Source organism: Hyla sarda, chromosome 4 (genome assembly GCF_029499605.1).
Source record: "Hyla sarda isolate aHylSar1 chromosome 4, aHylSar1.hap1, whole genome shotgun sequence".
NCBI lineage: Eukaryota > Metazoa > Chordata > Amphibia > Anura > Hylidae > Hyla > Hyla sarda.
The window spans coordinates 135,502,853-135,517,488 of record NC_079192.1 but is presented as its reverse complement, the minus strand read 5'-3'; the positions used below and the strand labels follow the sequence as shown (position 1 = coordinate 135,517,488).

The following is a 14,636-nucleotide window of genomic DNA, read 5'->3' as shown; positions in this document are numbered from 1 at the left end:
TCTAATTTTTCACTTTTACAGCCCACAGTTCAAAAAACCTGTTAGGTGTAAGTACTCACTGTAACCCTTGTTAGGTTCCTGGAGGGGTCTAGTTTCCAAAATGGTATCACATGTGGGGGTTTCTGCTGTTCTGGCTCCATGGGAGGTTTGAAAATGTAGGTGACCCCCGACTTCAATTTCAGCTAAATTCTCTCTTCAAAAGACCAATGGCGCTCCTTCTGTTCTGAGACCTGTAGTGCGCCAGCAGAGCACTTAACATCCACATATGGGGCATTTTCTTAATCAGGAGAAATTGGGCTTAAAATTTTGGGGGAATTTGGGTAAAGGGGGCGAAGCTATGCAGGGAAGGGGGTGTGTTCTAGTGATGGGAAGGGGGCATGGAAAAGGGGCGTGGCACCTGTCACTTTACTTCTGGTGGGCGGTTTGACGAAAGGTATCCCCCCTACTTAGAGCGCCTTCGGCCATGACTGTCTCTCTGCGCTCCTCAAGATTAGTCGTTAGGAGGATTACTTTAAGGAGCTCCAGAAACATCTGGAGAAAAGAGCAATTTGGATTTAAACTCTTCTTGCTCTACATCAGAGGAGGAATACAGAGTAAGATTTTCCTCTTGAACACTAGGGGGACTGGAAATAGCAGGGGTGACCACATGGGAGGCCGAAACACCCACATTCCCGACAATTCCTAGTCCTTTAACCCCTAAGGACCAGGGTTTTTTCATTTTTTGCACTTTCATTTTTTGCTCCTTAAAAAAATCATAACTCTTTCAATTTTGCACCTAAAAATCTATATGATGGCTTATTTTTTGCACCACCAATTCTACTTTTGTAATGACATCAGTCATATTACCCAAAAATCTATGACAAAAAGGAAAAAAAAATCATTGTGCGACAAAATTGAAGAAAAAACACCATTTTGTAAATTTTGGGGGCTTCCATTTACAATTTATTGGTAAAAATGACACCTTCTCTTTATTCTGTAGGTCCATACAAGTAAAATGATACCCTACTTATATAAGTTTGATTTTGTCATACTTCTGGAAAAAATCATAACTTCATGCAGGAAAATGTATAAAATTGTCATATTCTGACCCCTATAACGTTTTTATTTTTCCGCGTACGGGGCAGTATGAGGGTTAATTTTTTAAGGGGTGTGATTCAAACTTTTATTAGGGAAGGGGTTAAATGATCTTTATTCACTTTTTTTTTTTTGCAATGTTATAGCCTCCATAGGGGGTTATAACACTGCACACACTGCATCTTTTACATTGATCTTTGTTATCCCATAGGATAACATAGATCAATGATTCTGCCGCTTGACTGCTCATGCCTGGATCTCAGGCACTGAGCAGTCATTCAGCTATCGGACACCAGGAGGCAGGTTGGGGGACCCTCCTCATGTCCTACAGCTGTTCGGGATGCCGCGATTTGACCGCGGCGGTCCCGAACAGCCAAATGAGCTAGCTGGGGGTAGTTTAGTTTCCCTTTAGACACGGCGATCAACTTTGGGTTAAAGAGTTAATAGCACGTGGCACCGTGATCAGTGCAACGCCATATTAGCCATGGGTCCTGGACGTTGTTAGAGGCCACGCCCGACCCGCTATGACGCGGGGCCACGCCTTGGCCCCGCGTTATAGAAAGGGAATGGACTTAGGGCTTACAGCTACACCCTTGGTCCTTATCAGGTTACGGTCCTTAACAGATTACTCTTAGGTTGCTAGCAATTGCAGAGGACTCCTCCGGGCTGGAACTACTCTTCTTGGAGCGTCCACCTCCCTCTGTTGAATGCTTCGACATGCTGGAGGAAGTTTTTCAGCAAAAACACTGCAGGGCTGCTCAGCTGCTGGGGGCTGGTATTACTGCAGGCTTATGTATAAGCAAGAGTGGGCTACACTTTCAATTCAATAAATTCCAGCACTCACGGTTAGATGATTCATTTTTTCACACAGTCTACACAGAGATTCTTTCTTTGAAATCACTGCAGGCTGTTGGTACTGCTGGCTGCTGTACTGCTGCAGGCTTGCTTCTGGATAACCACTGTGGGCTGTGGGTATCGCTGCGGGCTGGCTGCCTGCTGCTCACGGGCTCCGGACTGTGCCCCTTTTGAATGGAGCCGGTACCAGAAGTGACGCTATGCTGCCGGGCTGACATCAAATCCGTCGGCGTTCTGCGCAAGTGACGCGCCGGCTCCAGAGGCGGGAGATCCGGCGGAAACCAAGATACTCCACAGCCCCCATCTCCTTAACGCCACTGACCCGGGGAAACAGACAGAGATGCAGGACTATTGGGACACCACCTGATCCCCTGCAGGACCCACTGGCAGACTCACGGCTGCTCCCCAGAGGAGACCTCTGCTGATCAGGGAGCCCCACTACTGGAGGACCTGCAGCCCCTTGGAGAGGTATGGAGACAGCTTCCAGTCCTCCTACCGGAGGACAGGAAACCAGAACTGAGGTGTGGAGAGGTGTGTCCCTTTTTATGTTCCCTGTCCTGTGGTGGGAGGTCCTCTCCAGGGGTGTGGTCATGATCGATCAGGTAAATAAAGGATCACCACATAGATTTTGAGTCCTTCTTTTTACTATGGTGTTTATTAACCCCTTCAGGACGGAGCCCATTTTGGCCTTAAGGACCGGAGCGTTTTTTGCACATCTGACCACTGTCACTTTAATCATTAATAACTCTGGAATGCTTTTAGTTATCATTCTGATTCCGAGATTGTTTTTTCGTGACATATTCTACTTTAACATAGTGGTAAATTTTTGTCGATACTTGCATCCTTTCTTGGTGAAAAATCCGTAAATTTGATGAAAAATTTGAAAATTTAGCATTTTTCTAACTTTGAAGCTTTCTGCTTGTAAGGAAAATGGATATTACGAATACATTTTTTTTTGGTTCACATATACAATATGTCTACTTTATGTTTGCATCATAAAATTGACGTGTTTTTACTTTTGGAAGACACTAGAGGGCTTCAACGGTCAGCAGCAATTTTCCGATTTTTCACAAAATTTTCAAACTCAGTATTTTTCAGGGACCAGTTCAGGTTTGAAGTGGATTTGAAGGGTCTTCATATTAGAAATACCCCATAAATGACCCCATTATAAAAACTACACCCCCCAAAGTATTCAAAATGACATTCAGTAAGTGTTTTAACCCTTTAGGTGTTTCACACGAATAGCAGCAAAGTGAAGGAGAAAATTCACAATCTTCATTTTTTACACTCACATGTTCTTGTAGACCCAATTTTAGAATTTTTACAAGGGGTAAAAGGACAAAATTTTTACTTGTATTTGTAGCCCAATTTCTCTCGAGTAAGCACATACCTCATATGTCTATGTAAAATATTCGGCGGGCGCAGTAGAGGGCTCAGAAGGGAAGGAGCGACAAGGGGATTTTGGAGAGTACGTTTTTCTGAAATGGTTTTTGGGGGGCATGTTACCTTTAGGAAGCCCTTATGGTGCCAGAACAGCAAAAAAAAACCACATGGCATACCATTTTGGAAACTAGACCCCTCGGGGAATGTAACATGGGATAAAGTGAACCTTAATACCCCACAGGTGTTTCACGACTTTTGCAAATGTAAAAAAAAAAAAAAAATTTTACCTAAAATGCTTGTTTTCCCAAAAAATTTTTATTTTTAAAAAGGGTAATAGCAGAAAATACCCCTAAAAATTTGAAGCCCAATTTCTCCCGATTCAGAAAACACCCCATATGGGGGTGAAAAGTGCTCTGCTGGCGCACTACAGGTCTCAGAAGAGAAGGAGTCACATTTGGCTTTTTGAAAGCGAATTTTGCTCTGGGGGCATGCCGCATTTAGGAAGCCCCTATGGTGCCAGGATAGCAAAAAAAACCCCACATGGCATACCATTTTGGAAACTAGACCCCTCGGGGAACGTAACAAGGGGTTAAGTGAACCTTTATACCCCACAGGTGTTTCACGACTTTTGCATATGTAAAAATTTTTTTTTTTTTTTTTACCTAAAATGCTTGTTTTCCCCAAAATTTTACATTTTTAAAAAGGGTAAAAGCAGAAAATACCCCCCAAAATTTGTAACACAATTTCTCCCGAGTACGGCGATACCCCATATGTGACCCTAAACTGTTGCCTTGAAATACGACAGGGCTCCAAAGTGAGAGCGCCATGCGCATTTGAGGCCTAAATTAGGGATTGCATAGGGGTGGACATAGGGGTATTCTACGCCAGTGATTCCCAAACAGGGTGCCTCCAGCTGTTGCAAAACTCCCAGCATGCCTGGACAGTCAACGGCTGTCCGACAATACTGGGAGTTGTTTTGCAACAGCTGGAGGCTCCGTTCTGGAAACAGTGGCGTACCAGACGTTTTTCATTTTTATTGGGGAGGGGAGGGGGGCTGTGTAGGGGTATGTGTATATGTAGTGTTTTTTACTTTTTATTTTATTTTTTGTGTTAGTGTAGTGTAGTGTTTTTAGGGTACAGTCGCACGGGCGGGGGTTCACAGTAGTTTCTCGCTGGCAATTTGAGCTGCAGCAGAAAGTTTGCGGCAGCTCAAATTTGCAGCCAGATACTTACTGTAATCCTCCGCCCATGTGAGTGTACCCTGTACGTTCACATTGGGGGGGGGGGACATCCAGCTGTTGCATAACTACAACTCCCAGCATGCCCGTTGGCTGTCGGTGACTGCTGAGAGTTGTAGTTTTGCAACAACTGTAGGTACACTGGTTATGTATCACTGAGTTTGTGACCTAACTCAGTGTTTCACAACCAGTGTGCCTCCAGCTGTTGCAAAACTACAACTCCCAGCATGTACGGTGCATGGTGTAAGGTGACTGCTGAGAGTTGTAGTTTGCAACAGCTGGAGGCACACCGGTCGTGAAACACTGAGTTAGGTAAAAAAAAACTCTTGAGTTTCACAACCAGTGTGCCTTCAGCTGTTGCAAAACTACAACTCTCAGCAGTCACCGACAGCCAACGGGCATGCTGGGAGTTGTAGTTATGCAACCAGCAGATGCACCACTACAACTCCCAGCATGCACTTTAGCTGTTTGTGCAAGCTGGGAGTTGTAGTTAGACAACAGCTGAAGGTACACTTTTCCATAGAAATAATGTGCCTCCAGCTGTTGCAAAACCATAAGTCCCAGCATGCCCATAAGGGAATGCTGGGAGTTGTGGTGGTCTGCCTCCTGCTGTTGCATAACTACAGCTCCCAGCATGCCCTTTTTGCATGCTGGGAGCTGTTGCTAAGCAACAGCAGGAGGCTGTAACTCACCTCCTGCTGTTGCTTCATCGCTGGACTGTCCCTCGCCGCCGCAGCTGCTCCTGGGGCCCCGATCCCAACAGGGGCGCCGGGGATCGGGGTCCCCAGCACCGGGGGTCGTCTTCCCGCACCCGCTCACGCCCTCCGGAAGAGGGGCGGAGCGGGTGCGGGAGTGACACCCGCAGCAGGCGCCCTGATTGGTCGGCCGGTAATCCGGCCGACGAATCAGGGCGATCGTGAGGTGGCACCAGTGCCACCTCACCCCTGCAGGCTCTGGCTGTTCGGGGCCGTCAGAGACGGCCCCGAACAGCCAGTAATTCCGGGTCACCGGGTCACCGGAGACCCGATTGACCCGGAATCGCCGCAGATCGCTGGACTGAATTGTCCAGCGATCTGCGGCGATCGCCGACATGGGGGGGCATAATGACCCCCCTGGGCGATATGCCGGGATGCCTGCTGAACGATTTCAGCAGGCATCCGGCTCCGGTCCCCAACCGGCTAGCGGTGGGGGCCGGAATTCCCACGGGCGTATGGATACGCCCTCGGTCCTTAAGGACTCGGGATGCAGGGCGTATCCATACGCCCTATGTCCTGAAGAGGTTAAGCACCATATTGAGTTAACAGAGCTGTGTGTTAGGTCTTGTTTTTTGGAAACGAGCTATTAGATTTTATGAATACTATTACTGTTTTTTGTGATCAGTTTTTAGTATTTTTCGGGTGGAGGCAAGATGAAACAAATCATTTTGTCATTTTATTTTAGGGTGCTCATGGTGCACTATAAATGACATGTTACCTTAAGATACAAAGATAATGTTATATTTAGATCTTTCTACAGATCAGTTTGATTATGGCGATACTCAATTTATGTAACTTTTTTATGCCATATACAAACAGCCATAACACTTCTTTTTTGGCCAACAGAGTTTTGTGAGGGCTTATTTTTTTTGCAGGGCGAGCTGTTCTATTGGTACCATTTTTGCAATACATGCTACCTTTTGATAACTTGAATTCTGCTTTTTTGGAGGCAAAGTGAACAAAATGAGCCATTCAGGTGTAATTTTTTATGGTGCTCACTGTGCGTCATAAATAATATTTTTGTTTTATAGTATAAATCATTACAGACGTGGTGATAGCGAATATGTATTATTTTTTATTTTAATTAATATAGGTCTTTATTGAGAAAGGGGCAATGTCTGTTTTATTTTCTTTATTTAGTTTTTTACAACCTCGGAGGCCTTGGCCACGGCCCCTAGTTGCCATGGCAACCATCGGAAGCCCTCTACCCCTGTTGGACTAGTAGATGCGGGAACGGAGCTTTATTTGCAGAAGCAAATTTGGGTTGCTCCTGCACCCAAAAAGAGCAATACAATTATATCCTGTTAGGAATTTTTTTGCCAAGTTTATTGAATTAGAAGTCCAAGTGCCACCATTGCATGTGCCACCTGGATATAAGATCTGCATCTGTCAATTTTTCTGCAGCGTGTTGATAAGATTTCAACAAATCTCATCATATTTGTTATTCAGACTGTTTTCACACTGTAGGTGTGAACTTACCCCAAGACAAATAATACAAAGAAAGGATACCTCACCTGTACACTGACAACTATTACTAGACTTGTAGCAACAGTGACGGCAAAAGACTGATAGTCTGCTATATGTTTTCCATCTTCACCAGCCGTGTTAAAAAATGCACCAAAAGGTATAAAGAATAGTGCAAAAGAAGTATAAATGCCATGTAACACGCAAATAAAAAAACGTCGCTTGTTGAACAGTAGATTTAGCTGGCCTGGCTCATACAGTTTATTGTAATCCATGCAGTTTTGTTCATTCACATCCTACAAACAGAAAAAAAACATATATTAGTATAGAATGCATGCATTTTTACAGTATGCATTAAATCAGATTATCTGTGTAATATACAGTGCAATCGGAAAGTCTTCAGACCCTTTCAATTTGTTTCACATTTTTTTAGGTTGCAGCCTTGTGCTTGAAAGAAAAAATCAAGTTTTTCCCCAGTATTTTGCACTTAATAGCCCATAATAGCAAAGCGAAAACCGAATGTTAGAAATGTTTGCTTGTTTATAAAAAAAAAAAATGAAAAAAACGAAAACCTTAAAATTTGCATGGACATGAATATATAGACACTTTGCTATGACACTTGAAATTTACAGTATCTCACATGTGAGTACACCCCCTCACATTTTTGTAAATATTTCATTATATCTTTTCATGACAACACTGAAGAAATTACCCTCTGCTACAATGTAAAGTAACACAGCCTGTATAACAATGTTTAATGTTCCCTCAAAACAACCCAGTCAATTGGTCATAATTTAAAAATACACACCTCTTTCTATATAAGGTCTCACATGTAAAAATGCATATTATAGCAAAAAAAACAAGACATGAGATGGAAAGAACTGCCAGTAGAGCTCAGACACAGGATTATGTGGAGAGACAGATCTGGAGAGGAGTACAAAAAAAAACTGCAGTGTTCTCCATAATTCTTAAATGGAAGAAGTTTGGAACAACCAGGATTCTTAGAGCGGAGCGCCCCACCAAACTAAGTAATTGGGGAAACAGGGCCTGACAAGAACACAATGGTCACTTTGGCTGAGCTCCAAAGATCCTTTGTGCAGATGGAAGTGTAATAGGTTTATCTATGTAAAAAAATGTTCATTTAGGAGCCCCCCCCTTCCCCATCTGTTTTCCCCCTCTGCTCCTTCCGGTATCTGCTCTGGCCCCCACCATCGTGTAGAGGAAGTGGAGTGCCATGAGGACAAGGCACATTCCTCATGATATTTGCTCACTCCCTATATGCAAGAACATCCCCCTCGTGAGGGTGGGAACTTATGTTAATGACAAAGGTGATATAAACTTGAATGATTTGAAATAAACGGCAGTGGACAGCACACAGAGAACGCTGAAGCACAATGGCTCTGTCTGATTTATTTCTCTATGCTTCGGTATATACATTCCTTATACGGATTTGGCCGGGAGTAAGATGGCTACAAGAACACTGAGATAAGCTACCACAGATGTCGCCCAATTTCATGGGGCCTGGGCTATTTCGTTCATAATCTAGTCGCACTGAAGTGGGGAATCATTTTGAACCAAAGGAGATGGCACAGAGGAAGGCAGTGGGTCATCTCAGGAAGTACGGTAAGAACACCTTCTTGTACCTAGTCACAGTGCTCCAGCCCTGCCCCTCCTCTGGTTTATCTTGATGCCTTAAAGGGGTACTCCAGTGCTTACACATCTTATCCCCTATCCCAAGGATAGGGGATGAGATGCCTGATCGCGGGCGTCCCGCAGCTGGGGACGCCCGTGATCATGCACGCGGCACCCCGTTTGTAATTAGTCCCCGGAGCGTGTTCACTCCGGGTCTTATTACAGTTGACCGCAGGGCCGGCGGTGTGTGATGTCCCGCCTCCGCTCCCGTGGGATGTCCCGCTCCCCCCCTCAATGCAAGCCTACGGGAGGGGGCGTGATAGCTATCACTCCCCCTCCCATAGGCTTGCATTGAGGAGCAGAGCGTGACGTCACACGCGGGTGGAGGCATGACGTCACACGCCGCCGGCCCTGCGGTCGACCGTAATCAGACCCGGAGCGAACACACTCCGGGGACTGATTACAAATGGGGTGCCGCATGCATGATCACGGGCATCCCCAGCTGTGGGACTCCCGCGATCAGGCATCTCATCCCCTATCCTTTGGATAGGGGATAAGATGTGTAAGCACTGGAGTACCCCATTAAGGCATCAAGATAAACCAGAGGAGGGGCAGGGCAGGAGCACTGTGACTAGGTACAAGAAGGTGTTCTTACCGTATTGCCGGAGATGATCCACTGCCTTCCTCTGTGCCATCTCCTTTGGTTCAAAATGAGACAGAGGTATGAGACAGAGGGGGCCTGTAGCTGCAAGGAGTGGGCTTTGGAATGTACAGAAGTAACCTGACCTCACTGATGGATAATTGCATATGGAGAGGAAGTGGGGGAAGGGAATTGCACCAAGATGTATAAAAAGAAATTAAGTTTTCATGGAAAGCATGTGGTGAGTTCAAAATGGAATTGATAAATTATAGATATTAAGGCAGTTGCAAGTTTGAAATATATTGATGGTTGGTAGGATAAGAAGGTTTATATATATAGCAGTGTAATATACAGTTATATATAACAGCGTGATTCTTGAGAACAATTGTGATTTGACTTAGTTATGTTGAAGTTCTCTGAATGGATATAGATAGGCAAAAGAATGTGAGGCGAATAGATAGGCATAAAGAGATGGCTGAAAGTATGATGCAAATATTTAGGTATGGAAGTTAACACCGATGTACAGACATACATTTGTTTATAAACTGGTGATCGGATAGTGAGAATTATCATATCTTCAATTAAGAGAGCCTTTGTATTAAGAAGAAGTGAGGGAGTGTGAAGGTTGAACTGTCTGTATAATACTATTACTATGGAGTAAACCATGTTACCACTCCCAGAAGTGAAATTTCTCCCCCAGCAGCCATTTTAGCTCATCCAATTAGTTCCCACCCCCATTTCCTGGCAGCCATTTTAACACACCTAGTCAAGTGAAGCATATATAATAAATTAGGAATACACGGAGTATGACCAGTGAATGGATTTAGGTGAAACTGTGTATGTACATGATTATGTCATAATGAAACTACTTGATGATATTTTATTAATCTCTTAATAAGTTTGTTTTCGCAGGAGTGCAAGATGGATAAAAAAAAAGAAAAAGGAAATTTATAAGGAAATGCAATTAACTGTCTGATTATATTATAGGAGTAACGAGAGAAGTTTGACCAAGGAGAATAAAATAAAACATAAAATAAATGAAAAAGTGATCACTGCTTAATTAATATTACCTTTTTTCCCAATTTTTGAAAGAGCTCTGTATATATTTTTATTCTTTTACATTTAGTTTTTTTTGGTGAGAATGTGGGCCCTGTGTGTGTTGTATGTTAAGTATTTGTAAATGTTGGTATTGTTACATGTTACATGTGTATGGTATGTCTCCATGTAGGCACTGATTGCTCAAGAATTTTTGAGGAATGACCAAACTGAAAGGAAGACAAAAAGCCAGACTCAAAGGGGTGGTGACCAGTGACATAGAGTAGTGGGAGGAGAAAGGCGGGACTTATAGGAAGATTGACAGAACAGCCTTGGTCTAATGAAACACAGTCACATTAAGTTGAAGAAACTACAAATCTACTGTTTAAACTTGAATGTGTTATAGTACCTGCATACACAATGTGATATACCTATACATTCTACATTGTATTTATTTGAAAAACATCAATTTTAAGTGGATAACTTTATAATGATATATAGCGTAATACAAAGATGCTGATTGTCTTAAACGTATATATATATATAAAAATAAATAAATAAATTCAAGAGCCATGATAGGATATCAGAGAATCCATGGTTGATGCTGAGTTATAAATGTAAGCTTGTTCCAAGTAATGTAAAGATGTAATACATAAGACAGGATATATGGTGACCACACACAGAATGAAGTTCTACTACAATAAACCACTCGATCTGAGCTGGTGGTTCAGAGAAGTAGAGTTGAAGGTATTCAATGAGATGTGTAAGATATCTGAAGGTATGACACAATGAGTACGAGTACACTTTAATTATCGCCCACAAGTATGGGCCTATTGAAGTAAAAGTGTTGTTGAATCCTTGAGCGAACCAATCTGGAAATATGTAATTCAAGTGTTCAAAGTCCGAGAGCAGCCAGAGAAAGTGGCCATCATAAAGATCAGAGACACATGAAGGACACAGCCCCAGAAGCCAAGGGGACTGAATGGTGAAGGAGGCTGCCAAGGCTGCAGTGCTCCTGTTCCCCCACAATGATGGTACAAAGTGTACAGGTGGATGGGCAATGTGGAATTTTCTGGTTAAGTCTCTTGCAGGAACCAGCTATGCATGCTGAGAGAGACCAATGGAAGAAGAAAGAGGTGGTACAGGGCAAAGACGGCATCCGGAAAGAGTTGGTAAGAAAATGTATGTGCCAGCAGTCTTGTACCCCATGGTAACATATATGACCCCATACACTAAGCAACGGGGAGCTATGTGCATAGTAATGTCAGTACATTGGGTCGCCTCAGGATTCAGAAGGTTTGTACAGACGTCATCATTTACATCTGACATATGACCTAGGTAAAAACAATAAAGGTACCTAACCAACACACTCCATAAACATCTTACCTGTTTCAGAGAATATGAGTAGACTTCATCTAACTGCCTGGGGTAGTTCAATATCAGTATCTCCTTGTCTAATTGTACTGATTCCTAACCATAGATACAGTAAAGTATACAATTAAGAACCTTTTGTAAAATTGTTACTAGTTCAGATTCTGTAATTGTCACCCAGAGGAAAGAGAAGATTGCATATGATGATCCCGTATAGATATATCTCTGATAACTGTTAAATCTATGTCTGTGCATAACCATGGTTGTTCCAAAGGGAAAGATAATCACAATGGATTGTTAGGAGGTGACATTGTATGAGGAAAAACAGTGGGTGAACATGTACAAATAGCAGGGTGCAAAAAGTATTTCAGTGAGTGATAATGTTATAAAGGAAAAGAATACTTGGTGTAAGATTATAGAATGGATTGACCTACCTAGAGGGATGAGTAAATGGTAACTATCGTAAAGTATGGGATACTTGGTGATATGAAGTTTAGAGTTAAATTAGGAAAGGAATTAAACTGGGGAATACACATTAGTCAAGACACGTCTGCCTATACACACCTCCATTACCGAACCTACAAAGAAATCCAAACCACACTTTAGAGGAAAACGTGCAGCCCCTGCTGGGAGTTTTGATCCCTTTGTGTATATTGATGTTAATATGAGTTTTATAGATAGAGGTCAAATAAAAAGCCGGAGTTGAGTCAATAATATCCCAGATTTCCATGAGTAAAATTAATTATATCTATTATAACCAACAAAGATTAATACATTTCTTTGTAAATGCTCTTTAAGGTCAGGCCGAACAACTAAGAGTCACATCCGTTAAAATATTCCAAAATGGTACGGCATTAGATATGATGTATGGTGTAAAAGGAAAAAGGGGGGTATGCAAGATGTTTGGGAGACTTGTTGCACGTATATCTCAGCCAGTATAGGACTGGTAAAATAACTATACTCATAATTCTAATAATCTTGTTTTGTTGTGTTTTGCCTGGCCTAAAGAAGAAGAAGTGTGAGAAGACCAACAAGAATGCCACTCCAGTGATGACAAATGTGGACTTTGAGATTACAGATGAAGCCTATACCCCATTACAGAGCTTCAATGCCATCTAGAACACCAGTGACCCATAGGGACAGCATCTGACTCCATATGTGTAAAGTCTGAGGCTAAGGGGGTCCATGGATAAGCCATGGGTCGTCTAAAGTACAGTGAAACGTTTGAGAAAACAAATTGGGGCAGATGAGTTAGGATGGTGGAAATTAGGGAAAGGTAAAATGATCATTTTTAGGGGGGCTTGTAATAGATTTATCTATGTAAAAAAATGTTCATTTAGGAGCCACCTCTTCACCATCTGTTTTCCCCCTCTGCTCCTTCCGGCATCTGCTCTAGCCCTCACCATCGTGTAGAGGAAGTGGAGTGCCATGAGGACAAGGCACATTCCTCATGATATTTGCTCACTCCCTAGATGCTAGAACATCCCCCTCGTGAGGGTGGGAACTTATGTTAATGACAAAGGTAATATAAACTTGAACGATTTGAAATAAACGGCAGTGGACAGCACACAGAGAACGCTGAAGCACAATGGCTCTGTCTGATTTATTTCTCTATGCTTCGGTATATACATTTTGTATACGGATTTGGCCGGGAGTAAGATGGCTACAAGAACACTGAGATAAGCTACCACAGAAGAAACTCCCAGAAGGTCAATCGTCACTGCAGCACTCCACCAATCAGGACTTTATGGCAGTGAGAAGTCTTTCCTGAGTAAAAGACACATGAACAACCACCCAGAGTTTGCAGAAAAGCACCTAAAGGACTCTCAGACTGTTAGAAACTAGATTCTCACAAACAAGTCTGATGAAACCAGGACTTAAGTTTTTGGCTTCAATTCTCCATGTCTAGAGAAAACCAGGTCATTACCTGCTCAATACCATCCCTACAGTGAAGCAGAAGGTGGTGGCAGCATCATTCTGTGGAGGTCATTTTCGGTAGCAAAGACAGGGGACTGATTGGCGTGGAGGGAAAGCTAAAAGGAGCATAGTACAGATAAATTCCTAATGAAAACCTCAATCAGAGTACTTTGGACCTCAGAATGGAGAGATGGTTCACCTTCCAACAAGACAATTAGGGGGCATTTATCATTGTCTTTAGAGCTGTTTTGTGTGTAGATTTGTCTCTATTTTGGCGCAACGTTGCATTTCAGGCTATTCTTTGTGACTTTTTGCTTTAAACATTTTTTTAAAAGAGTGTACAAACCAGCTGTTAAGGTTAGTCTTGTGCAGTGGTAATGACTTTATCAATTGCAACTTTCGCAAAAAAGTCACAAAAAACACCAAAACGTCGCAATTCTACACCAGCCCAGACTTAGCTTAGCTTTTTGGTGTATGTGAAGAGTGAAATTTCAGAAAGTGTGTATCCTCCACAAAATTTAACAAATGCCCAAATATCAAATTTGGCGGAGTCACGCGAAAAAAAGAACAAAAAAATTAAAGGGGTAGTCCAGTGGTGAAAAACTTATCCCCTATCCTAAGGATAGGGGATAAGTTTGAGATCGCGGGGGGTCCGACCGCTGGGGCCCCCTGCGATCTCTCTGTACGGGGGCCAGGCTCTCCGGCCAGATAGCGGGTGTTGACCTCCGCACGAAGCGGTGGCCGACACGCCCCCTCAATACATCTCTATGGCAGAGCCAGAGATTGCCGAAGGCAGCGCTTCGGCTCTGTCATAGAGTTGTATTGAGGGCTGTCGGGGCTCCGTACAGGAGATCGCAGGGTGCCCCAGCGGTCGGACCCCCCCGATCTCAAACTTATCCCCTATCCTTAGGATAGGGGATAAGTTGTTCACCACTGGACTACTCCTTTAACTACATCACACATATCTTAGTAAATGCCCCCCAGTGAACATAAGCACACGGGTGGGGCCTATGGACAAATTTGTGAATTACTTCTAGTGTCCCAACCAGAGCCCTGACTTAATTGATCATCTCTGAAGATGCCCGTCCACTGATGGCCCCCATCTTATCAGACAAAGCTTGAGAGCATCTGCAGAAAAGAATGACAGAAAATCCCCAAGTCCAGGTGTGCAAATCTTGTGGCATCATACACAAGAAGACTAAAGGCTGTAATCACTGTCAAACATGCTTCAATTAAGTACTGAGTAACGGGTCTGAATACTTACTGTCAATG

The 14,636-nt window shown here is 43.2% G+C and overlaps 1 protein-coding gene across 6 annotated transcripts in view; it reads right to left on the bottom strand.

Moving 5' to 3' along the window:
* Positions 1–14,636, bottom strand: part of ATP8B4 (ATPase phospholipid transporting 8B4 (putative)) — a 517,140-nt gene that overhangs the window by 43,850 nt on the left and 458,654 nt on the right. For all 6 annotated transcript variants that reach the window (XM_056572217.1, XM_056572215.1, XM_056572212.1 and 3 more), the window contains one exon: positions 6,820–7,065. In XM_056572217.1, coding sequence (XP_056428192.1) covers positions 6,820–7,065 — 246 coding nt within the window. The remainder of the gene's footprint in view (positions 1–6,819; positions 7,066–14,636) is intronic.